The sequence below is a fragment of the Thermobia domestica genome, chromosome 18, assembly GCF_964235325.1.
Source record: "Thermobia domestica chromosome 18, izTheDome1.hap1.1, whole genome shotgun sequence".
NCBI classification, from domain to species: Eukaryota; Metazoa; Arthropoda; class Insecta; order Zygentoma; family Lepismatidae; genus Thermobia; species Thermobia domestica.
Window position 1 is genome coordinate 3,210,766 of NC_137471.1, and position 26,753 is coordinate 3,237,518.

At 35.4% G+C, this 26,753-nt stretch overlaps 2 protein-coding genes across 4 annotated transcripts in view; one reads left to right on the plus strand and one right to left on the minus strand.

The window, feature by feature from the left end:
• The window catches only part of Ntf-2 (nuclear transport factor-2), a 30,047-nt gene extending 20,266 nt beyond the window's left edge, over nucleotides 1–9,781 (plus strand). The window contains exon 4 of one of the 2 annotated variants that reach the window (XM_081746012.1): nucleotides 5,288–6,706. In XM_081746012.1, coding sequence (XP_081602138.1) covers nucleotides 5,288–5,410 — 123 coding nt within the window. In that variant the 3' untranslated portion in view covers nucleotides 5,411–6,706. Of the gene's footprint in view, nucleotides 1–5,287 lie in introns of both variants that reach the window. The other variant, XM_081746010.1, reaches the window with a different exon arrangement.
• A 9,237-nt stretch (nucleotides 9,782–19,018) lies between these two features.
• The window catches only part of LOC145675571 (ileal sodium/bile acid cotransporter-like), a 121,309-nt gene continuing 113,574 nt past the window's right edge, over nucleotides 19,019–26,753 (minus strand). For both annotated transcript variants that reach the window (XM_081746090.1, XM_081746089.1), the window contains 2 exons: nucleotides 25,894–26,080; nucleotides 19,019–23,603 (listed from right to left, as the gene is read on the minus strand). In XM_081746090.1, the coding sequence (XP_081602216.1) occupies nucleotides 23,380–23,603; nucleotides 25,894–26,080 (411 nt within the window). In that variant the 3' untranslated portion in view covers nucleotides 19,019–23,379. The remainder of the gene's footprint in view (nucleotides 23,604–25,893; nucleotides 26,081–26,753) is intronic.

Sequence of the window (26,753 nt, forward strand, 5' to 3'; positions counted from 1 at the left end):
ACATTCAATATCACACAACGCAGGAATTACGAGCAGCTGTGGAACATGCCTTCACCGTCGTGACTCCAGAGTGTCTCCGCAAAACATCTGCGAGAACTTGGCGCAGAATTCAGCTCTGTTACGATATGGATGGTGATCATACCGATGTTTATGACTCTTAAGGCTTCAAGGTAACTGTGTACACATTCTACCATAACTAACACTATACTGTTGAAACTAAAGGGGGGAGGGGTACGCCCACTTACGGACCACCCTGTATATCTCAATTGAAAATAGCATGTCCAAAATTCTTATCTGTTTCATAGTAATTCCTATTTTCTAGGGAATGTTTTCGATTTTCGTCCTTTATATTATTTTTGTATTTAAAAAAATACTGAACTCACCCGATCTTAACCAAATTTGGCTTTGAGATACGTAGATATTGACTTGCTTTGAACCCATGTGAAAGGTTTTCCTGAGGAGACCTTTGGTTCTCGAGTTATTTAACACCGAAATTGGTATTTAGTTACTGTTTAGAACAAGAATTAGGAGAAACTACATGGAAGGAGAAAATAACGTACCTCTAATGATCCATTAACGCCTCGTTAAGAAAAGTTTCACCAACATCAAAACGATAACTCTTCGCTTAATAAGTTCTTATTGTATTTTGTTAGACGTATCACTCCTCCATATTTTAATATTCTGATTGCATTGGCCAGATAGTTTTGTTTGATTTTGTGTGTTGTGATGGCTTTCAAACACTTGTTAATCCTGTGTGCGTGTGTACTTGATTGTACTTCGTACAAAATTTTGTAAGTTATGAGTAGTTCCAAAAAGCTAAAGTGATTCAATTGTCCAGCGTTTCAATGAGCTGAAACACATGTTAGCATGAGTGAAATGTATTACTAAAAATCTTTGAGCGATTGGGTTTCCGTACCTTCTAACAGTGCTTGAAGTGTGATAGTATGAGGCGGATGCTTATTCCAAGTAGGTATAAATTCAAACTAAGTATGTCAAACTGCTAGCCCAGCCGAAAACGGTTAGAGATAAATGAACAGAATAAAACTCGTATGAGAAATCCCAAAGGGTATTTATCATTCCACGACTCGAGAATGTTGCAACAGAGAAAAAGATTATTAAAGTAAACGTAACATAATGCAAAGAAGGAAATCTGTCTCTCAGAAAATAATCTTTCCGACCTTCCGTAAATGAATGAAGTCGGGAATGAATGGGACAGTCTCAAGTGAGAACCCCATTTTTACATGCAATAGGCATGGTTTGTTGAAAAGATTTGTGTGTACCTGAAAAGATTTGTGTGTACCATTGACTGGTACTGTAATGAATAAAAAGAAGGTGAAATTTGGTTCGAAGGGTAACACCCATTTGTATTGCAAAGTGTGATTTGAAGAGAAAAGAGAAGCAAACATTTTAATAATACATTTTTGAAACCTTGCAAACATTTTGGCTACCTCCTTCACCCCTGAGAATTTAGTGCAATGCGTGCAAGATGTTTGAAAGACATTTGCATCAGTATGTACCGTTTCGTTACTGAGGATCATAACTGAAACTACCGCTGAAAGTTGTTCAGAATCTAATTGTGGATAATATCTCAGTGAACCTCATATTCTATCTCCTAAATTAACCTCGCAGGTGGTACTGGCTAGGTTTAAAATGGGCATGCATCCTTCTTCCATTATAACTGAGTTTGTCTTTCTTTTCCACTAAGGGAATATCTGGATGGTACCTTCTGTACTGCCACGGCCGTTGATTTTCCACGTCTTTGCCCACTAATCCGCGATCTGTGCATTAGACAACTACACCACCATAAAATAGTCATGTCACGTCAATTTTCGTTCAATCTTCGTGAGGCGAGGGGACTCACTAAGAAAAAACATCCCGGACGTCTGAGGTGAGGAGACTCACAAAGGAAAAGCCCTGGACATGACATGCAAGAAGACACAGGAGAAAAAGAATCGAACCAATATCGTGCAGACGACTGTTGAACAAAACCAACGTTTGTACACAGTTTTAAAAACGTTTGTTCGATTCATTTTTCTATCAAATCATTACCTGCAATAAAAGAGAAGGTATCATTTAACACGAATTTTACCTACTTTCTCTCATTACAGAGACATCTATCTCTGATGAAAACACATTTCAGATAATTTTGTTGCGTAGATTCAATTTGCAAAACCTAAGGTTCTCATTTGAAATTTCACTGTTCCTTCCCACTTCACCCATTTACAGAGCGATAATATTCTAGGAGATTTCCTCCTTTGCATTATGGCACTTTTACACTGATCATCTTTTCCTGTTTTGCAAACATTCTCGAGCCGTGGGACGATACATACCCTCTGTGATTTCCTATTCGAATTTTTGTTCTGTTCGTTTTATGTTCAACTGTTTTCGTTCTATGGGCACTGGACGTTTTATCTGATACATGTATCATGTCTTGGTGGTCATTTTGAAAATGGTGACCCATATAAAGAATCTTTTGCCACAATGCTCTTTAGTTTTTAAAGATCTAGATCGAACAAGGTATCACTCGCCCCATGTTTCTATTTAAAACTTTGAAGTTTGGTACTGGGTCCCTATGAAAGAGCCCTAAGGGGCACCGCGACAATACCATTCGATGTGCCTCGTGGCATTTCCTATGTGATTTTTTGTTCGGTTATTTATGTTCAACCGTTTTCATATTTGTGGTAGGCATACTGGACGTTTTATCTGATATAGGCATCATGTTTTGGCGGCCATTTTGAATACGGTGACTGATATGAAAAATCTTTTGTCACAGCGCTGTTTAGTGTTTGAAGAGCTATCGAACGATGTATCACTTCGCCCCATGTTTCCATTTAAATTTGGGCCCAGGGCCCCCTATGAAAGGTGGCCCTGGGTGGCACCACAACAACACCATTCGATATGTCTCAATGAATTTACTATTAGCGCTTTTGTTTGGTTCATTTATCTTCAACCTTTTTCGAGATATTTCCGTGGAAAGATTAAAATGGGCCACGCTGTATATTCTTGCATCCCGCGCCTCTGTCCACAGTCGCCTGGAAAAAACTTATTTTTGGACTCTCCTTCGTATATTAACCTGACGTAATCCATTTGAAAAATATAACTTTATGTTGAGTTGGCAGCATTGTTCATCTGGTGATGTAGAGTGTTACCGAACGTTTGGATGGTACGAAGTTTCCGAGTTCTATATCTATTACTTTAAATGTTATAAAAGCTCATCACAAATGTTTAAATTTTCCACCCTGTGTATATCATGTTAATTAAAAAGTATTAAGCTTTTTGAGGTTAAAATTAAGAATATATTTATTGTGATTTGAAAACCATATTATGAAACAACATATGCACCATTTTGTTCGATAATCTGCCATTTTTCTAGCAAAATCAATTTCGTCGGTATAGACTAGAACTTTTTTTTTTTTTTAATGGTACGTAGTTTTCACACGCCTCTTTGGAAACTAACTCCAAACCAGGCAGTCAGTTCTAAAGAGACTAAAACAAATGATAGTCTGATAGTGCCAGGTCCGTGCTATACGGTGGATGCGTTTAAACCTTTCAGTCCTCTCAATTTCTGACGGGTCGTTAAAGACCTGTGCGATGTGGCGTTGGCAGCATAGTAATACGACACCTTTTTGTTGACTACTTCTGGCCGTTTTTTATCTTGCTAGATGCGCCTACGCTAATTTCCGATAGTATAGTCGGATTCAAACGTTCTTCGGTGCGACAGTAGCTCATAATGCACTATGCCCTTCTCATTACATCAAATGCACAGCATATCCTTCTTGGGCGTCAATGTTGGCTTTGCTTTGTATAGAATGAATTGGAAAATTCTGAGTAGTAGCCTGGAAAAGACAGCTAATTAATTTATTCTGACCAAATGAGTAGGAAGCCTGAGATTGGTGTCCTGGTTTTTCGTTTACTAAATCTGGGAACCCTACATGTGTGGTTGAGTTATTTGTGCAAAGATAGTTTTATTTATTTATTTATTGAGAAACAAATATATGGTTCTAAAAGAGCGAATTACTTCTGAATTTGATAAAGTATCATCAAACAACATTAGTAATGTAATATGTTGTTCTGTTCTTAAAATATGTAATTTGTGCATTGTGAAATAGTGGAAGACACTTCGAACATTTTATTTCTTAATGTTTCGAAACATCTTTCAACAATTTCAGTTTCGTACTTAGTAATTAATCCTTTTCAAATGCATTTTTGTCACGTTATGTATGATCCTCCCTGTACGATGAATGTATGATGGAGCTCGAAAAAATAGGGCATTATTATTTTCTTTTTTTTAAAAAAAATCTGATATTTTGTCAAGGAAATTTTTGACTTTTTTTTTTTTTTTTTTTTTTAATATTTGAATTTTAGTGGTAACGGTGCGTTTCATCTTTGTTTTCTCATAACACGAAATACGAGTCAAGAACGTTTAAAACACTATCCATAAGATTATTTCAAACATTTTCTCAGACATTTACAAAGATGGAATTGAAAATGAAATGTTTGTTTTCGTTCCACGGTTATGCCAACTAGGCTAAAGGAGACAGTGATTATGAGAAATGAAGGAAATAGTGGAATGAAAAAGTGGGAGAAAACGGTGAACCCCGAGAAAACCTATACATGGTGTATATCTACCACAAAGTTTACTTGGCGCGAGCTGTGATCGAACCAAGGACCCCATGTACCAGAAGTGAATGCTCTACCAGTGAGCCACCGCAGCTCCGAAAGATGGAATTCTGCAAGTAATTGTTAAATTAACATCATTCTAAAACTATCCGTTTAAGGTTTTGATTTTGTTAACGGAAATCCGAAGCTCAGGATAAAATGTTTCCCGAACAGAGAGCATGATGGAAGTAAAATTTCATACCAAAACAAAAATAGTTTTGTATTTTCAGTTTCTTGGGTTATAATGCTCTTCAGATTGAAATTAAGCAATCAGTAAAGGAAATATTTAAGATGTATAACTTCCAGGTATTTGAGAAGGTGAGTAGATAACCAAAACAGCGCTTAAGATGTTGGGGTTACATAACTGACACTTGCTGGCAACAACTTTAGTTTCAAAAACAATCAAGACATTGACCCCGGGGTGAATATAGGACTCACAGTTACTAGATATTGTAAATACATTTTCCTAATTGTAGAATCACCTACAAGGAAACAAAAATGATACTTAACAAGTAAGTTAAAATTTTCGACCCCCCCCCCAAAAAAAAATTTTTTTTTTTGCTTTTTTGCATTTCTAACTGTAAGTAAAATAATCTTTGAGTTATAACTTTGCTTACTTTTTTTCCAGGCTGATGATGACCCCCCACATTCGTTCTCTCAGATTTTTGTGTTGAAGCCTTCAATGGGAAATCCTGCTTCATTCTTCTGCCAGCATGACATCTTCCGTCTTAATATCCACGACATTGCATGAATGCAGTTAGGAACGAAGTGTAAAAACATTTTTTTAAAGAAACAACAAAAAAGTCGTTCACACTGATGATCTGCAAAGTTCTGGGTTTATTGAATATTTTTTTTCGGAAGATAAACTGCTATATTGGCCACACAAAGCTCCAGAAAAATTAAAATTTATCAGAAGTCTGAATATTTTGCATTGTGATAAGGGCAGTTTTCCTGGTATATTTATATATATATACATATATTTGCTAGTGTTCTCATTTTGGTGGTGAAAAAAATGCACTTTCCCGTAGTTTCATTCTTTCTTTTTCCTTGTTAATGTTGTGTATTTGTACCAGATGCTGTCACATTTAAGTTAGATGCAGAGGTCTTTTTTTTTTGTTAGTAGGAAGATTAAGATGGTAATGGATGTCAGGATTTCTGTGAATGAAAATAATGAACGGATGTGGGAAGAACTGTTACGCTTGTATACGCATACATATCGTACAGGTGCATAGAATGTAGTCAACAGTGAAAGCCATATAAGTTTTCTAGCAAAAATAAAAGCCTTCAGTAAATAATATGCATAACTGGGATATTCTAGCTATTCTATAACGGTTGTAGCTACCCACGGTTTAAAGTTCCCCATCATTAATTATATTGTTTGTGTTATCTGCTCCCTTTATCTTTGGCAGCAATCTTAATGCATATGAGGGTCGGACATTGTATACTAGGTTTCAACTTTTATTGCTTAATTGGCTATTTAAATAATAATTAATGTAACTAAAATGTAGTGTAGAAATTAATTTTTTTTCATTTCCGGACATCACGTTAGCCTCGTTTTAGTAGGATTATGTTCTCACTCCGATTATAAGTCCATGGTAGGACTTCAGACCACAGTTCCCTCCTCCCATACACGTTATTTCCATGAATGTTGCTTTGAGAATACTGTATTAAAAAAACTATCTTAAGTAGACCTCTGTATTATAACTTAATTAAATCTAAACTGTACTGAATTTCTGCTTCACTTCACCTGAAGTTTATTGAAAATTACTGAATCTTTGAATGCCCTAAATGGAGGAAAGTGATTTGGACATAAAAAGAAAAATATGTGTTTTTACTTCTTTTCAGTAAGTTACGTGTGTTTGTAGCAGTAGATATATTTTTTTGTAAGCATGTTTAGTCAACTTACTTTATGTAAGTATAAAAATAATAACCTGACAGAATACTTTTTTTTTTTTTTTAACCCAAAAACATTCAGCATGGTTGAAATTTTGTAATATTGCAAGCACTGGCCACTGTTACATATTATAAATAAAATTATACCAATATATTAAGACTAGTAATTTTTGGTTAACAAGTAGTGTAGCGAGTAATAATTATATTTTGCACCTTTTTTTTTTATTACAATCTGAGCAAAGGTTGGTGCTACATGAGTGATGAAATTGTTCTAAGAAATGTTCACGGGTCCAATTTAAGTGTAATCAAAGATGGCAGTTGAATGCAGTGTCCATTTCATAATCGATCGTTCATGAATTTTGAGTTGTGCATTTAAGTTAACCAGCATTAATATTTATGGAACACCAAAAACGTCTGAGATGAAATAATCTCAGAAACTATCAGTGCTATTTTTGAAGCTTTCTTTGTTTCGTGGCTCAGAATTCAATTGGAAATTTTAGAGAAGATAGAATGCAGGTCGTTTGTCGTAAGGTATCATAAAGATGTGAAAATTCATAAAGCGCTGTGTTCACAATTATAACTGTTCATAACAACTTGTATTATTGTATTGTAAACAACTTCTAGATTCAACCCTACGGGGCTGAACTAAGGATCTACGTAATGTATACCATATAAAATTTCTCTCAAAACACACCATATATGTGTGTGAAAACATCTCAATCGATTTTGCAAATGGGCTATCTGTGCTGCGAACATAGTAAAAGATTCGGACTACCTCATCAGTAAAGTGGCTTAGGGCTTCATCGGAATGCGTTTAAACCTATCAACTGCACACCATTAACAGGGTTTGTAAGCTCGCATTATCTTCCAGTTACCACAGCTTGCGTTGGCGACAAGCTACAAGTCAGAGCAATCATTCACAGTGCACCTACGAAGTAATAATAGTAATTATTATTATAAACCCTCCATGATTTAAAATATGACGTTTGATTTGAGTGTGTTGTTACCGGAAGTGGGACATTAATTTTTTTTAAATATGGTTTGATATTTGTAGTTGTTACTGTGATAATTAATGTGTTTTGATATAATGTTATCTGTTGTAGTTCTAATAGCATTAATTTTTAAAAATGCCATATCACAAGATATACTCAATGCATTATCATAATTAAGAAGTTAGTACACGTTAGTTAACAAGAAGAAAAAAGGTAATTTTGGCATGGATTCATTATTATCTTTTTTGCTATTTTCATGCCCTTTAAGAGCTAATTTTCATTTTTTTTTTTTTTTTCAACTGCCATTTCCTAGTGCTCAGTGTTACCTTGTAAAATTAATGAAAATAAAGATTTTTCTTAAATACGTAAAGAATTTATGATATAACACAACAATTTTGTTTGAGTGTTCTGTGAATCACGTGACAATCTATCTGAATATGGAAATATGCTTTTTTTTCCCCTGTTCTTAATCGCAAGCATGAAAATAGAAAATACTTTGTATCCGCTTTGGTTAAATAATAAGAATTACTCCTTTTGAACGGAAGAATAATTATAGACAAGAAAAAGAGGGGTGCATGGGTAACTGTAATGTGAGATTTCAATGCAGTTGTGGGAGTGAAAAACAGAAAGGTAATGTCGTAGGCAAGTATGATTTACGCGAAGGAAATGAAAGGAAGAGGGACTGGTAATTAGGAACAACACAAGAAAAATAAGAGAAGAAGCAGTTCAATCAGCACAAGAGATGATAATATACATGGAAATCCTCAATAGATTGCCGAAGATATCAGATAGACTACGTTATGATTCAGGACAGGTATCAGAATAGCTTGAAGAACGCGAAGACCCTTCTCGGGGCGTACATTTCCTCTGATCATAACGTTATGCTGGCCGAAGTAGATATTCAACTGAAAAATAGAGGCAGAAGAAAATTAGGCAATAAGATGTTGAATACTGAAAAGTTGAAAAACTAGGAAGTAAAAAAAATCTCTTCGTTGAAAGTTTGTAAGAACATACTGAAACGAGGGAAGGATAGGTGCAGGTAGTAACAGACGGTGGAAGCATATTAAACTGTGCATGCAGCAGACTGCAGAGGAAGCAGAATGTTACCGTGAACACAAAACGGCGAAGAAACCATGGGTTGCAGAAAATGAGGTAAAGGACGACGTGGAAACAGGTTTACACAAGCAGAAAGATATACAGAAAGTTAAACAAAATTACAGGGAGAAATATGCAGAACAAGGGAAGAGTTTTACAAAAGAAAATGTGAGGATAGAAGAATTAGAAAGAGTTGGAGAATATGAGAAAGTGTACAAGTGGGTGAAATCTATGGATCTTCGGAGGAAACAAGGGGGTATAATAATGATAGTCAAAAATAAGAATTGGAAGATAGTCAGCGAGAGAAGTGAAGTCTTAGAAAGATGGAATGAATGTATTGAGGACTTATATAAGAGTATTAATAGACCATGTGACCTAAATGTTGTAGAAAGTGAAGTACACGAGGTTAATAAAGAGTTTAGTATTCTTCAGAATGAGTTTGTAAAAGCTATGTCCGAGATAGATAATATACCAATCGAATCCATTAAGAATATGGGAGACAGAAAAGAATTTTTCCGATTCTGCAATGAAATTACGAAACAGGAAGAGTAGCCAAAAGACTTCCTGAAAACGATCATGGTACCGATGCCTAAGCAATCGAAAGGATTTCTTGTACGAATTTTAGAATTATCAGTGTCATAAATCACATGCAACGTTACTGAACAAAAGGTTGTATGGAAGAACAAATGAAAAAGTTGAGGAGGAACAGTTACGAGTTCAAAAGAGATGAGGGCACAAAATATGCAATTGGATTATTAAGGGTGATCGGTGAAAGGTTTATAGAAAAGGGGAAAGTCGTGTATGTTTATGGATCTAGGAAAGGAGTTTGACTACGTGAATTGGAAATTGTTGTTGGGAGGGGATACGGACAAAATCTTGCTGCAGAAACATCGCCCCCCAAAATCTCGCTGGGCCAATATCTCACCTGACTAAAACATCGCGTACCCAAAACCTCGTGGACCAAAATATCAACTGTTCAAAAGCCCGCGGACCAAGATCTTGCTTGCAAAAACCTTGCGAGGTGGAACCTTTCCATAAAATTTACCCAGTGAGTTTCTTAGTATGCAGTTCCATATTAATAAGAGAGGTAAGAAACATGTTTACTTTAGAGATTAGAAGGGTTAAAAAATATAGACGAGTTTAAAATAAATAGACATACATATGTCAAATCCAGAATCTCCGCAGTCCTTGGATTTGAAGTCTTGGGTGACTAAGCTAAATAAAAACATCAAACTTCACATTAATGTTCAGGACCTCAATAAATAAAAAAAATTAAGAAAAAAAAAGTTCATATTTGATCGGAAACTCTTAATTACGGTGATAGGGCTAATTAAAGGTAATTAGTGGAAATGATTGTTCCTCTAATTACCTTTAATTAGCTCTGCGTCCTTAATTGTTTCCGGTCAAAGTAGCAGATACACTTTTTTTTTTCTTTCTTGTATTGATATCGTCCTGAACATGAATGCGAAGTTTGTCGGTTGCTTTATTAGTGTCATCACCTAGGTGAGATTACATTCCGCGTACTTTAGACCAGGCGAGATTCTGTGTCGCGCGGTTTTCGGCGGCGATGTTTTAGTATGCCTTCACACTAGGTTCTGTGAGACGCTCACGTGAGCAGCAGCTGCTAGCTTTACATTGTCTTAACTTTACGCCTTTACACACGCACGAGCAAGTGAGCCACGGCTCTGACCTGCTATGAAGATCACCCCGCCAGTAGCCGGCTCGAGTGGGCTGCTGACAATGGGGTAAAAATAACATGCAGTCTTATGAGAACCCTTGACACGTGAGCGTGAACTCACTTCAGTTGCAATGAAGAAGTGTGTACATATATTTGATATTGAAAATTTTCTCATTTTGGTGTTTGATATAATGCACATTTTATACTATTATACAGTTCGGGGTTAAACGAAGATATAAACATCCTGAAGCAATTAAAAAAAAATTCTTTCATCTTTTCTCAGTTTAGGAAACAGACTGTTACAACGATAACCTGTATTTACGTCATTTATTTCATTTAATATGTAGGGCAAAAGTGCTTTAACGTGTGCTCTTGCTAGACAATAAAAAAAAGAAGAAAATCTTATATTGTAGATGTTACATTTTCAGTCGATAGATATCAATGTCTGTTGATTCGTTGTTTCGCTTCCTCCTCTCTTTGGTTTCATTTAGGGGCGAGAAAACTAGTTATTTCCAATATCAATGAAAGTGAGCGATTTCCACTCACACTCTACAGCTACAGTTGTTAAGGACAGCAGTACGGTTACTATGATAAATCCAATTCCGTTCCCAGACTTGTTTATCTTTGCTTGTTACAAAATGCAAGAGGACGAAATGTTACGCAGAAGTATACTGAATTGCTGTGAAACAAATAACAAGTATTCTGAAATATAATGCATTTAAATTATTGCAAATATTATGTAATGAATGTATACTTATTATAGTAAGTAGCAGTCATATTGAGTTATACTACAAAATACAAGTTCGTTATATTGTAAAATTAACATTCTTCCAGTCTTGATCGATTTATAGGATGAATCGACATTGTCCTATATCTTCTTTTCCTTTTTTCTTGTAATTTATTGCTAAGATTAAGCTGCAGCTTCCTCTGACTCTCACAAGTAACTAATGAACTTGACCTACCAGGATTTCAACACACGAATAACAAACTATTCACCCAAACCGTTCTATTATTTCTTACGCTACCACAAATCTTTGTGTAGAGTGGTTTCCTGTATCACATTAGGTTTTGTTTACAGTCAGGTATTGTTGAGTTTGCGGCGAATAATTGGAAGTTACACATTATGTAATGTATACATTATTTTTCACGCGCATACAAACAATTTTCTTTTACGTCACAATAACTAATGTACAACATGTTGAAGCTGTGAAGTGATAGGGTTGGAATAATCGTTAATAAAAATAAAGCAATAATAGTATTGCAGAATTATCTAAACAATAAAATTTCATGATGAAAATTAAAACTCAATTACTGATCGTCTCATCATATGGGCCTTGCTGTCTCGACTAGACGAAAGATTTTTCACTGGCTATAGTTTTGTGCAACATCAAGTAACTGATTAGCGTACGTAAGTTGTTACAGCATTAAATTTCCACGCAGGAGACCCGAATTCGAATCCCAGCAATCAGAACTTTTTAATATGCTTCAATTTCAATCCATACTCACAAGGGAAGGTAACGAACTGGCTCCGCTGAGATCCGAACGAGACCATTGTGTTTGCATTTGATATAACTAGACGAATCCCAAAGTTATATGTGCCACTGCGTGAGATATGCGTTAGAACGTATTTTGTAATGTAAAAGTTAACTGGCAGAATAGTTTCAACCGGGTAATGTGTTCGGAAACGATTGGAAAACTCGACGAACACGTATTTTATCATTTTATGGGCACACTTTTTGAGGTGAAAAACTTTGTCCCAGGGTTCCAGACGGGGTTCAACTCAAAAGTTTTTTAAATGTCAAGGGGGGTTAAGTAGCACATCATTTCAAAGTTGTGAAATGAAGGAAGATGGAGCAAGTCTCGACTCGACGACAACCCTATGCAAAATGGCGGCGGGTCAAAATGTAAACAAAAACTTAATTGAAAAGTCTATGCCACACTATGTATCACACGCATGTCCAGCTCAAACCACTGGAACTACAGAGGCGAAATGTGATATTTACGTTTATTGTTAATAGTAGATGTCCACAAAAAGTCAAAGACGTATCATCTGTAATCCAATACTTCTGCCATTGTGAAAAATGAGTTTGTATATAAATGCTGACAAATATGTTGCATCTTCATTCATTCGGCCCTTTGAAATAAAGAGATCGAGTGACCCGACCGAAGTACAGAAGTTGTTGCCACTAGGCGGCATCTCTAATGGCCGCAACACGATTGGAAGTATCATAGAACGGAGACTACTATTGTTTTATTTATTTACCATTTCGATTATTTTTTATCTTCTTTGTTTCATACATAAATCAGTCCTTCATTGTAACCTCCTCATCTTTAATTTCACAACAACTTTCAAACGATGAGCTACTTAATACTCCTTTCCTTCGAAACTTTTAAGTTGGACCCCACCTAGAACTGTGCGGGTGACCTGGGACAAGACGGTTTTACCTTAAATCGTTGTACTTTGAAAGTAGTACCACACGTGCTTTCCTGTTTTCACTTTTTCCGATTTATAGGGGTGACCATGGACTTTTCAATTAAATTTTTGTTTACATTTTGACCCGTCACCATTTTGCAAAGGGTTGTTGTAGAGGGTCGAGACTTGCTCCATCTTCCTTCATTTCACAACAGCTTTGAAATTATATGCTACTTAACTCCCCTTGTAATTAAAAACTTTTGAGTTGGACCCCGTCTGGGACTCTGGGGCAAATTTTTCACTCCAAAAAGTGTGCCCTTAAAATGATGGGATACCTGTTCGTCGAGTTTTCCATCTGCCCAATCGTTTCCGAACAAATGACCCAGTTCAAACTATTCTGCCAGCTAATAGCTTTTACATTACAAAATATGTTCTAACTCACGATATCTCGCCCGGTGAAACGTATAACTTCGGGATTCGTTTAGTTATAACATATCAAATGCAAACACAATGGTTTCGTTCGGATCTCAGCGGAGCCAGTTCGTGATCTTCCCTTGTGAATATGTTAAGCAAGATCTCCTGTAGAGAACGAAAGAGATGGTGACGAGAATAATATGAAATGGGAGTAGGATCATAATAGAGACAAAGATTTACGAACTTTTTTCTGGATTTGATATTTTCAATTTATTTCAGGTATTTTCTAACTCATGTATGATTTTTTTTTCTGGTACGCAGAATGTGGTGAAATAACTCCTTGTATATACACACACACGCTTTGTTAAAATATTTCGAGTTCGCAGAACCGTTTGTTATACCCAGACAAACACACACGCATTACCTAACCAAGAATGAAAGAACAAAGCCAAACAAATTAGTCAAAACATTTCTGTAGTTCTCCTGCTCGCTTGTATTGTGAAAGCAAACAACTTTCAATCGTTTCAATTTAATAGGCAGACATAAATTTGACTGGACAGATAGAAATTTGAATATGAATTCCGGGATTTTGTCCGATATACTGGGATCTGTGAGTGTAATGAATGTGATACGTATCTAAGGGGTCGTCCACATATTACGTTATGTGGCAAAGGAAGAAGGGGGTTCGGCCTTGCGTTACGAAATATGACACGGAGGAGGAGGGGTCAGCGTCTTCGTTACGTATAATTTTATTTGGTTCTTTTCATTTTTATAAATAAATACTTATATTGTTTTGGAAAATTGAGAACACAAAGCCTGTATAAATTGAATCATGGAGAAGGGATTTGAAGACGCTACTAGACACCAGCATGACTGTAACGAACCCTGCGTGTATTACAATACAATAAAGCTCTGTTTTGTGGCTATCGCTGCAATACACGCTTTTCTGGAGTTAGTTGTTAGCAATCGTAACTATCGCCTGAAAATGCCCTCGCATTCCCACTCGTATCTGTTTCGTACCTGTCCCTCGCTGTTTCTGAGAATAGATTTAAAACATTTGATTTGAATCATTACCCACTCTATTCTTCGCGTGTGAAACAGAAGAAACTCTTCTTCGTGAAATAATATTTTCCGCGACATAACGATCCAAGCAAAATAAGATATTAAAAAGAGAATTCGTCGGATATATATTTCATCCTGAATTTTTTATATTTAGATTTGAAATCCAGGAGAAATGGAGTTTATTCGCATTCTGGCACTGATTTAGGACAATTAGAATCTGAAAAGGAGTAAACCTAAGTCCAAAAAAGATTACCGAAAGCTTGTTCACAAACGAGATGTCCCTGCTCCTTCATGTGTGCACCCACGTCGAATCTGTGATCTACGGGGAAGAGAACTTCTTTGTATCGTCGACACTGGGAAACTTCAAATACAGGAAGCATCCTGAATTTAAAAAAAAAAAAAAAAGTTAATGTCAATTCTCTAGATCCTGTTTCACCTGTATCTTCCTGCAGCACTTCTTCCTTGAAAATCATCGGTGACGTAAGAGGTTGGATGCGATCCCCTTGGGAAAAGGAGAGTACGGAATTTCGAAGAATTAAGACTGGTTAATTAAATAACCTTATGCTCTTAAAATATTATTACGGTACTACCATTTTCTAATACTTTGATTTGTTGAAAAAAAAACACTACAAATATATTTAAAATACAAGCATTTTGTAATGAAAAGTTCTGCCATTAAAATTATTCTTTTTATTGTGATAATCCCCAAAATAAGCAAAATTGGTGAAAAAACAAAAATCAAATAGCGTTACGCAACAAAGGGGGATGGATTCAGCCTTGCATTACGAAGTGTGACAAGGTAGGAGGAGGAGGTAAAATTGACGTTAACAGCGTTTTAAATTCTAAAACAGCGTTACGTAATATGTGAACGGCTCCTACTACGTGTGCTACCTATCTGCAACACGTTTTTGAATGACTACAATGTCTTCATTAGTTCTCGAGATACGTATGTGTCTTCGAAGCAATGCGTACAAAATAAAGTGGTCTTTTCATCGATATCTCGATCGATTGTCATGACCAATATGGCACTTTCCTGGTGGGACACCATATATATATATATAATAGAGAGAGAGAGAGAACCGGTTGTTAAAAGATTAGAATAGCACCACTGTATATATGGCACCACAATACGCTTTAAGCAATAGAGATTTATCGTAAAGTGGAGACATTTTTCGCGCACGAACGTCGCAATAAAAGTGTTTCAAAGCTCCACAGGCTTATCAACTGTCGTCGGCTGCTTGAAGCGTTACGTGTAAGTTGAGTTGCATCTGTCCAGGTGTTTATGATACCAGCAAAAATGCTGGACCCAAGTGCTAATGAAGTTATAGTAGTCAGAATATGCAGAGGCTATTTTCAAAAATCTGTTGTGTAGGTACAGCACCTATTTTGAATGGTACTTAGAAAGAAAACACTGATAATATTTCCTGTGTAGTATATTGAACCTCTTGAGTTAGGTTGTGTAATAGTTTTCCAGCGAAGACGTTTTGTAAATGGGACATTTTTCAAACTGTGGCCAGCTTAGAACTCCGAAGAAGGCTGTTCACACCTCATATTCAATTGAATTTTATTTATTTGATGTAATGCAATCGCCTCCTTAATATTGGAGAACACGTTTGCTCAGTGGCAGACCGTTTCCCTCTGGTGAGAGATTCCTAGTTCGACCCCCGATCATGCGTGAGATATTGTGTCTATGAATCTATTCAGGGTTATCCCGTTTCCTATCAAATACTCATTCCACCAGTTGTTTCACGATCAACCGTTTCCTTTCGGTTAAAAGGTATAACTGTGGTATGTTGAAAAATTCATGTTCAGTCTTGAATTTTGTAGGTGATATTTTGTCGCACTCAGTAATCTTCATTTACTATTGATTACCAAATCATGCCAATATGAAAATGTTCAAGTTATCTATCTATTAAAATGCTACGATACCAATTACGAGTGACCGAGCTCCAACCTATAACTTTAGCTTTCAAATCTTTGATTTACGGTTATTTGTGATTTCACGTTTATAACAAAAACAAATATTTTTAAAAAAGGTGTGCTTTAAATAAATTACTTAGATATATTTTTCACAAAATTTATCTTTTTAAATTATTGTTCAAAGCTTTTGCATTTTAATAAGCCTTCTCCGAAATAAATGCAAGTAAATTGTGCTGCCATCTTCCGAGTTCTTTTAAACTATGTTTATATGTTTGTGGTCAATCCTTTCGACAATGAGATCTCGGAATCTACAGGCTCTAGAAAGATGACGTTTTCACTGATCGATTGGAAATTTTGCGTAGATTGTCCAGTTCTAATTGAATATTTAGAAAAACATGGCAATTATTTCTTTATTACATTTTTTTAGGGTACACTGGAAGCGTTGAATTTTTTTTAAAAAAAAGCATATACATTCCAACACCACAATGTTGTGTATTGGGGTTGTATATGTCTCAGGCGTTTGTTCCATGGCCAAATAATAGTGAAAAAGGAAGGATAACCAAATCTTTATTTTTTGAGTGTTTTGCCCAATGAACACCATACATAACTGACATTATAATTAATTGTATATGTAATGTATTTGCTTATTACATACCGCATGCAAGGAGAAAGAAAACACTGGTCATACATGAATTAGAAACTCCAACCGGAAGTAGGCTCAAATCTTGCAAACGGTGCGAGATATTGAGAAAAAATAATCGAAAAAATCTCCCCTTTATGATAGCCCTTGCCGATTTTTTAAAAAATCAAGACGTCTTTCACTTGTGTCTGTAAAGGTACATGTACATATGTTGTGAGGAATGAGGAGTATATATCCTATGAGTTATACATTCCAATACAGCATATTTGTATACAGGGGTTGTACATCTCTCAGGGGTTTCTTTCATGGCCAAATGATAATGAAAAACGAAGGATAACCATTTCTCTAGTCTAAGATGAATCTTTATTGTTTGAAGTGTTTTGCCCAATGAACACCATATATTGCTGACATTATAATTTAGGCGGCATCCGGAAAAAGGGCACCTAAGTCAAAAAGTTGCTTATTGAGCATTGAGTTATTGAGCCTTCAAGTTTCTAAACAGTGATAACTCGTAATATATAAATGATTGATTTCATTCATGTTTTATCATAAGTGTTTTTGATAATTACTTTTTATCTATACTGTGTATTTCATCTTTAAAAAAATTGTCGTTTTAATTACAGAGTTAAATAAAAGAAGTGCCCTTTTTCCAACCAGGAATTAGGTTTACAATAATGTGTAATCTAAGATTTAAAATATCCATGTATTGTACACTCAAAAAGTATAAAATATCTTGGTTGTATGACTACAAAACTAAATCTTGGCAAAACATAAGTATGTGGGAGAAAAAGAACAGACAAAAATCACATGTCTGTCTGAGGACATGTAAACCTGTAGTTAAAATTGCTTTAAACAGCTTACGATAGTGTTCACATGAAAGTTTCAGAATCCTGTTGGTCGTTTCATGATAATAAATCTTAAACATATCGAAAAGGCTTTTAACAATGAGTTCTGGATTTTCAAAATACTTATTTGTTTTATGCGCACAATAGTGGCTAAAATCATTAGATATTATTTGTAAATGGGCCTCCATTATATTTAAAACATCAGCATGTAACATATGTGGACGATTATCGTGAGAAGCCCTCTGTTCCTTTAAATCGACTCTACTTAAGGACTTCGACTGAATAACATGAAGCCTTTTAACATATAGCTGAAATATAGTGAGTTAAAACTTTTGACACCTTAAGTGGCAGCTTGATGGATGATGATTTTTGAGTAACGTCCCGTTCAGCAGCGAAGCTATATAAGACGTGGACCTACTTATCAACGTGGAATCCGAATTGCATGAGCTTCCGGGTTTGCTTGATGGAATAAGACCAAGTTTTGAGACTAGATTTCTTCTGGTTGTTACGACCGCTGTTACTAGCAGATAGGGTCACACAAGCTGATAGGTAGGCATCTTGAAGTGTTGTTTTGCCCATTATAGAATGAATCAAATAATTTAACCTGGTCTTGAAGTGGAAAATGTTCATAACACTTATTTACACAACACTCACTAACCAATGTAAAAGCTTTTGATAGAATTATGTTACCTTTGTGTGTAACATATTCTTCACCTCGAACTTCACTAATTTTTGAACTTTCTCATTTCTTATTTATATATCTATGCATCAATCGTCTCTTCTTTTCAACTGGCTCAGTTATATCCATCACTATAGTTAATTAATAATGAACATTTAACGCACAAACTACAAGAACAGTGTATCAGTAGGTTATGCTATGTTTCAACGGGCTCACAACAGCTACTACTACTCTGAAAAATGTGTTTACAAAAACTGTGCTATTGAACTCATGTGTTGAGATATTGAACTGAAATTTTCATATTCTCAACACTATGGCGTGTTAGAAAGAAACGACGGTCAGAAAAAGGGCTAATAAGCGTATGTGCCCTTTTATCCGGATGCCGCGTCAATTAATTGTGTATGTAATGTATTTGCTTGTTACATACTGCATGCAAGAAAGAAAGAAAACACTGATCATAGAAACTCCAACCGGAAGTAGGCTCAAATCTTGCAAACGGTGCGAAATATTGAAAAAAAAAACAATAATCGAAAAAAAACTCTCCTTTATGGTACCCCTTTGCCGATTTTTATTAAAACTTCTTTCATTTGTATCTGTAAAGGGACATATACAGATGTTGTAAGGAATGACAAGGAGATTCATGCTCATATGTGAATGATGCGTTGTGTAGAGAGCGCAGGTTCAGCTAGTATCTCTTTCAAAATTTTAATAAAACAAAAGTTGAGTAATTATTTTTTATATAATTATTTTATTATACAAAAACGTAAATATAAGTATTCAAAAATATCTGCACTATAAGTCAACTTGGGCATCTATAAACGATAAATATTTTTTTTGCAAAATAGAAATACTGACACCGCGATAACAATCTTCTAGAGAGAGAAACAACGAACACCATATACAAACTTTCTACTAAAGGCATAACAAGTAATATGTAATCTGTTGAGTTCACGTTAACAGTTGACAGTATTTGTCGTTTATCACACAGTTTTCATATTGTGTATGGGATACAGTACATTATAAATTGATACACGTTAGGTTTATTTTAGAAGATATTATTTGAGTACTTATAGATCTGAATAACATTACAGACTGGAGTGGCTTTATTTCTGCTGCCAAATCAGTGGCGCCGCTTGAGGAGAGAAATTTAAATTCTGTCGCTACAACCTAAGGGAAGAGAGTTTACCTAATGTAACTGATGTTCTACTTGAAGGTAGCTCCCATAATATTTGTTTGCTGTTGTAAATATTTCAAGGATTTCGTTCACAATTTTAGGGAATATTAGTCCATAAGACAGTAGAGAATATGGAAAGACGAATTCGCAAACTTGGTTCTGGCGTGAACATGACTGAACTAGAATCTTTCTCCCCCAGATAGGGACTATGGCTTCCAAGGTTACCAGGTTTGAACCCGCCTGACTTTTCCTGTGGGGTCATCTAAAAGAGCGTATCTCCATAAACTACTTACACTGGATGAGTTACGGGAGAACAACCGACGCGAGATCCAGTTGGCGGCACCGATGGTTCTGGCAGCCACCTTCACAAACATGAAAATTAAACTTCGCGTTTAATTGTGTTAGAACGCGGAGAGGACACATCCAGCACCTGCTGTGACCACCTCATTCCATTTTATTTGTTATATATACAGATACGTAACACGTAAATAATTTATTTTATTTCATCTTGTATTTTTTTTTTTTTTTTTAAAGCAACATTTTCAGGGGCTACTTTGGACATATTGTACTAATTCTTTTATTAGATTATCTTGTAGCGATTTACTTATAAACGGTTCACACTGAAATTCTAATATTGATTTCCTCTGATTTTCCTTCTATTTTCATAACAAAATCAACTTTCCCTGACGCACGACGGCACGAACAATATCATTTACGGTTAGCTTAGGGAAAAAAAATAAATCTGCCTCTACCATTCCTATTGTCGTCCAATGCTCTCCTTTTTATTTATAAATACAGAATAAGCTTACTTTCTTACCGCAAATGCTTATTATGAGTCAAATTTCCTATATCCGGAATACAATAAAACATTAATTATACACTACCGTAATATCTCAGCATTCTGAATATACGCAAACATAATATCTTAATGCAGCCTATCTCTGATTGTCTGCAACCAGCAAACCTAACTTATTTTCTTGTGTAGCATCTTAAATTTATTTAATTTGTTCTTTCAATACTTGGTGCTTTTCAAGCTTCGTTATTTCTAAAAATATTTATCTTTCTATAAACTTTTCATTTTCGTTTTAAATTTGCATTTGAGGTGTTCTTCATATCTTCTGTGAGCAGCTCTATTGCTCATTAACATTGGTTGAGTAACAGGAATATTTTCGTGAAATCTGATTGCATTACTTCCCTCAACAGCCGCCATCGATTCAAACAGAAAAGAGAAGCCACTTTAAATAATTGAAACTGATATAGTAGAATGAATCCAGATCTAACAGTAAACACAACTGGAAGAAACATATATTATTTAACATTTATTGGAATTTTTGAAGTGACCAGTAAACTAAGTAACAACATGATAGCTTCGATATTAATCATCGTATATTGAAACCTTGTATACTGTATATCCAAAAACAATTTCCTATTATCTTCCTTTGTTAACAGAACAACTGAATTATAAATATTTATATTAAAAGTTGTACAAATATAATCAATGAAAAACAGTAACAATTGTTTATCAAAATAATAAAAAAAAAAGAACAAAAAGTTTTCTTTTAAAAAAACTGGTGACTGATTAAAGCTATACAATTCTACTCTCTACGTAGAAAACAAAGAAAAAAAAGGTATATGATTCTTAACTGTAGTAGCACTTGGTATGGTACATAATAATTTTTATTAGTCAGCACATGAAACCGGCTACAACATTAGCACTAACGCATTTTGTTCATTAGAATTTATCTTCTAGCACCTGTACACGTATCCAGTTTTAAAGCCGCTAAAAATACAGCACTATGTAAGGCCAACATTCTTTTGACATTTTACATTCACAATGATTCTTTTGACAATTTTTAGACGCAAAAGTTTGTACAAAACTATATATATATATTCTCCAAGATTCATGTTCATATACTCCAACAGGGGGATAAAAATACGATTCGTCATCAACAATTACAAAATAATATTAAATGCCTTCCTCACGTCTTTTCAAATACTATTACAGAATTATTGTACTCACTAACGTTTCGTGTCTACAGTATAATCACTACTGCAACATAGGAAATATTAAGTACACTTTCTTATGTATTAAATTGATCATATGTTCTGTTAAGTTTTCCATTATTTCATACTTGATTTAAGAGCTTTTGATACGAATAACTCTTTTACAATAAAGTTACAAACCGTTACTGTTGTATAGTTGTCTATACTTGAACTAAGAGCTTTCATTACGTAGACCTCTTTAGAATAATGTTGCAAAAATCAGCCGCAACTAACACTGTTCTTTCCTACTGCTGGAAACACTGCCTCTTAATGTAAGCCACTGTGTTTCACACAACAGCACAGACTACATTACAGATCTTCAGCAAGTAATTTGGATTTCATTTAATTTCTCTATGTAAGAAGGAGTAAATGCACTTGTCCAAATAAAAATAGGACTCACAACCGTTATTTCAAGCATTTCACAGAACATCAACGGATTATTTCAAAGGGTTTTTTTTAATAAACAATGTTTTTTTTCAAACCTTTTGTTTCTTTTTAAATTTCAAAACAGGATTACGTAGTACGCATTATTACAATATGGCTACTACAACGCAACTATTGGGTAGCACTTTCAATACTTACTTCTGTAATAGAAGTCTGAAAGAGGCACTGTACGTCACTAATGGAGTGATTGGATGTAATCTAATAACAAAAATTCAGGATTTACCTCAGCATTCAAATAGCAATTCGAAACGCAAGCGTTTCAACGATGATTTCCCGCTATATATATATATATATATATATATATATATATATATATATATATATATATATAAAACCCTGCTTGAAGAACATTATCGATAACTCTTCTTCATTTTAGAAATAATAAGTATGGTTATTAAAACACAGAGAATAAGATGTTCAGTTTCTAGGAGTGAAGTTTAGTGGTTTTCCAACGGCTGTACGTCATACATCAATTTTTATTCATCATAACTACGATTTTTTTTTTTTTTTCCTACAAAGGCAACAGTTATAAAAATAGTTCAGGAATAATTAGTGTAGAATGGGATAGTGACTATGTGGTTATGAATGAAGATATAAGGCTCGGCATTAAAATTAACTTTTCCTTTAGATCAATACTTCTCTAGAAGTAACAGTTATTCAGAACCAAATGTTGTGGCAAGAATTAAGATTTGTGAGTACACAGATAGAGTATTTATCGGTATATCTTCTCTTTAGTTCTGAATACCAGTAAATGAGAAGGAAGCACAAATGTAGAACAAGGAAAACTTGAAAACTTAACAGCAATGTTTCACTACTCTAAATTGTTATTTCCACAGAGAATAAGTTTACTTACAGGTAATATAAATATAACAAAGGATACAAATAAGGAACATACAAGCATTATTTTAGAAACCATAATCATTATTTCTAGAGTAAAGCAGAGTTATCAATAATATAGACTAAGTAACGTAATTATTTTCAAGGATAACGTCTGCGTTTACAATTGTTATTTGGAAACATTCAGGATTTCGTTAAGAACTGAACTTCAGTTACTAATGTACAGTAATATTCAAAACATCACCTCTCTTCACATAGAATTAATGAAGCAAGTAAGAACTCTGGAAACTTGAAGTCTTTATATCAAGCAAAACATTATAGTATTCTACGTACGATAGTAAGCATACTGATTTTGAGAGGTGAGTTGCGACGTTATTTTGAACATCGTTTGATACAATGATAGACATGCTGATGCATAAGTTAACCAACATCATACTTTATTGGCTTTAATCGAAAAGCCATAACTAATTACTCACTAAATTCTCAATTGGTTTTACGGTAAATGTCTCCAGTTGATGCACTGATTAACCAGCAAACACAAGAACATGTACTTAATGAATCCATGACAAATTCTTTACTCCGTTTTTCCTTTTACAGTCTTTCGAAGTACTTGACGCCATTTTCTCCACCATGCTTTCCATTTCGTTCTGACAAATGAAGAGGTTCTGAACTTGGGCTCGTGTAGTCAGGTCTCACTGGAATCGTGTCGTCAGTAGGGTAACCCACATCTTTCTTGATGCAACTCCGAAATTTCAAGTACAAGTAAAAAACAAGCAGTGGGATAGGAGTCATAACAGCAACAGATACTGGCATCACTGGAAAGAATAACATGCATACAACATTATAAAAGAATACTACAAAATTTTCAAAGTACACTTAAAAAATAGATTTAAAAAATAATATCTTTATCTTTAAGTTTTACGTCCCACGGTTATGCCGGTTAGGCTAAAGGAGACGGTGATGATGAGAGATGAGTGAAATGGTGGAATGAAGAATGTGGGAGGAAACGGGAGAACCCCGAGAAAATCCACGAACACGGTGTTTGTCCACCACACGGCGCGAGCTGGGATCGAACCAGGGACCCCAAGCACTGGAGGTGAACGCTCTACCACTGAGCCACCGCGCCCGCTTAAAAGATAATAATCGAAAATTAAAATGGAAGTTACTTCCTTGGACATTATAATTTATTTTGAATCCATGTTATTCATTGCTTTAATAGATGCATTCATTCTATTTTATTCATTTATATTTAATAGTTTTATGTCTCTTGCAAAAAGTGGAGGTGGTATTGAGGTACAAAAGATATAGAGATTAGTTATTGTGTTTCTCTCTCATCATTCAGTTTCATTAAGCATCCGTCTTCTTTTGAGTAAACAGTGAGATGTATAACTAAAAATGTAAATGTCTATTAGGGAATAATCTTTAGTCAGCACTTAGCCATTAAAGAATATAGAAGGTTATTCGCTGTATATCCGACCATTTTCGATTTGGTGCTGCCACCTAGCCTATCATGCTGCAACCTATGGGTTTCGCAAGGGGAGCCTGTTGTGTGTAACGGGCCACAATAACAGTAGTAGTCACCCTGAATGTTAACCCATTCTCCCCACAGTTTCACATTGCGTACGTAAGAAAACTTAGCATGGAAAACGGGCATTACGTAACCCTCCCAATATCGGCTAATTTTCGGCGCTATTTGATAACACTCACTACCAACATTCACGGAACTTCAAGGTCACACACAACACTGCTTCCGCCAGCACTCACCCCACGAAAACCACCAGGAGAAGGGCTACAAGCGAAGTGACATCTGTAGTGCTACGGGGGATTGGCGTGCCACGAAAATCCCCCGACGCAACATGATATGGGCCACAGATTCCACTTCACACCGTCAACTTATGAACAAAACAATTTGTAAGCGCTTCAGGTTGAAGTGTGTGCGGAAGATCCGTGTCACTTGCTACCGCGTCACATTGCCGAACGTAAGACGAACTGCAGGAACTGTATGAGAAGTACTTGGCGGATTCCAAATGGAAGAAAGTTGTCACAATGGATGAATCATATGTCCATCTCACTGCTGGTAGTCACATTTGGGCGATCACATACTGTGACATTGATGGTAAGGGGCGCAACTTTGTTCGTCAGTGAAGGAAAAGTTTCCCTCATGGCTTTGTTGTTGTTACGGGATCGGATATTAAGGGAAGTTGATGATACGCAAGGTAGGTAGAAACATGAAAGTGAATGCAGGATACTTCCAAGAATCCACCCTGAAACTTATATATCGGAGACAACCCTCAATTGTAAGGAATGGACGCGAACCTGGTGGACAAGGCTTCGAGTCATACCGCCAGAGCATCATTTCGTTTGAAGACATTCCAGTGAATATCCCAGTTGCCAGTCCAATGGATTTTTGCGTATTTAGACTGTTTGAAACGACGTCTTCAACATCGCCACCCGCGCACCCTGAATGGTCTATGGAAAGTTTCCCGGGAGGAGTGGGACAGAATTCCCCTGCTTGTCCTGCGCTGGAGCTTGCTGCAATGGAAACTCATGCCGTGTGATAGTCCACAATACTGGCGTCCAAAAGAAGATGACCCAAGGGGTCCAACAGGGAAGACGGTATTTCTTAAAGCTGAGTACCCGTCAAAATTATCGGATATAAAGCGAACAATCTTGTGTAAACACGCTGCTAAAATTAATCTCACAAGGTTAGAGATTTTTAAAGATAATGTGATGTCAGCAGTATTTTATATCTGCATCAATGTTTACATTACACTTTTGAAACATTTAATGTTTACATTGGCGTTCATTCTGCGTATATTTATGTAGAATAGAAATAGAAATTTATTGAAAAAATATAGAATCATTACAGAATGCTAAATAAATAAGTAATTAACAATAAGAACTAAAAACTTTCAACTTTTCTCATAATCTACGTTTCTCTCTTTGATGAACAGAATTTTCCTCCTAACACTCATCTTTCCGTTCCACGTATCAGTCATTAGTCAGGTTCTACTTGCTATTGCTTCAAATCTCATCGAAATATATTAAAATAAACAAGAAAAAAGCCGCGTCAATATATGAAAAGAATATAAAATGAATACCAACCTGTAGTAAGATCTGCTAATGGTTGTTCCAAAGTAAATCTTAGCATAAAGATTGATATTCCAGTATTCTGAACACCTGTCTCTATAGCTAGAGCGATCACATCTTGTGGAGACTGACGCATTATATGAGTGAATGCGCCACCAACCACGTAGCCTAACCAAGGAAGACCAATGCCTGCTAAAACAATCTGAAATGTAAGGACAAATAAACAGTTAATGTCAGAGTAGGCTAACAACTATTCATATATGGACGGGTTAAAGTTCCAGTGGTGTAGGTCACACTTTCTTTGTTTTCCAGAAATTAGCGCAAATAATGCCATAATAAATTCGGGAACAAAACAGCTATGTTTCCTTTATTGTTAGAACTTCCATGTCCTTGAATGAAGGTCTGACTTACGTTTTCCTTATCTAGATTTGGTTTCAAGTCTTTCATTTTGGAAAAAAAAAAAAAACATTCAGGGGCGGCTTTAGGGTTTTAATTTTAGGTACGCCCGCTCCCTCGCTTATAGATACCTATACACATTTGATTGATTAATGGCAGTAGGAAATTACTTTCACAGTAGTGGTTGATGATATTTGTTAAATATAATTATCTACCATTAATATAAATAGTGAGCTTTTATATATTTCTCAAAATTTTTGAGTAGGCCTGTGCCTACCCGCTAAAGCCGCCATTGCTTACGTTTCTGTAACTTTACAACCTGTCCACATAGAAAAATATTCTTACTATATATATATAATTCATATATTATAATATAATAATTCAGCACGAAACATACGAGAAGTCGCTATAGCACATGTGCGTCCATATAAAAGATTACATACTATGAAACGATAAATAAAGCGATTGTATCCAAACCA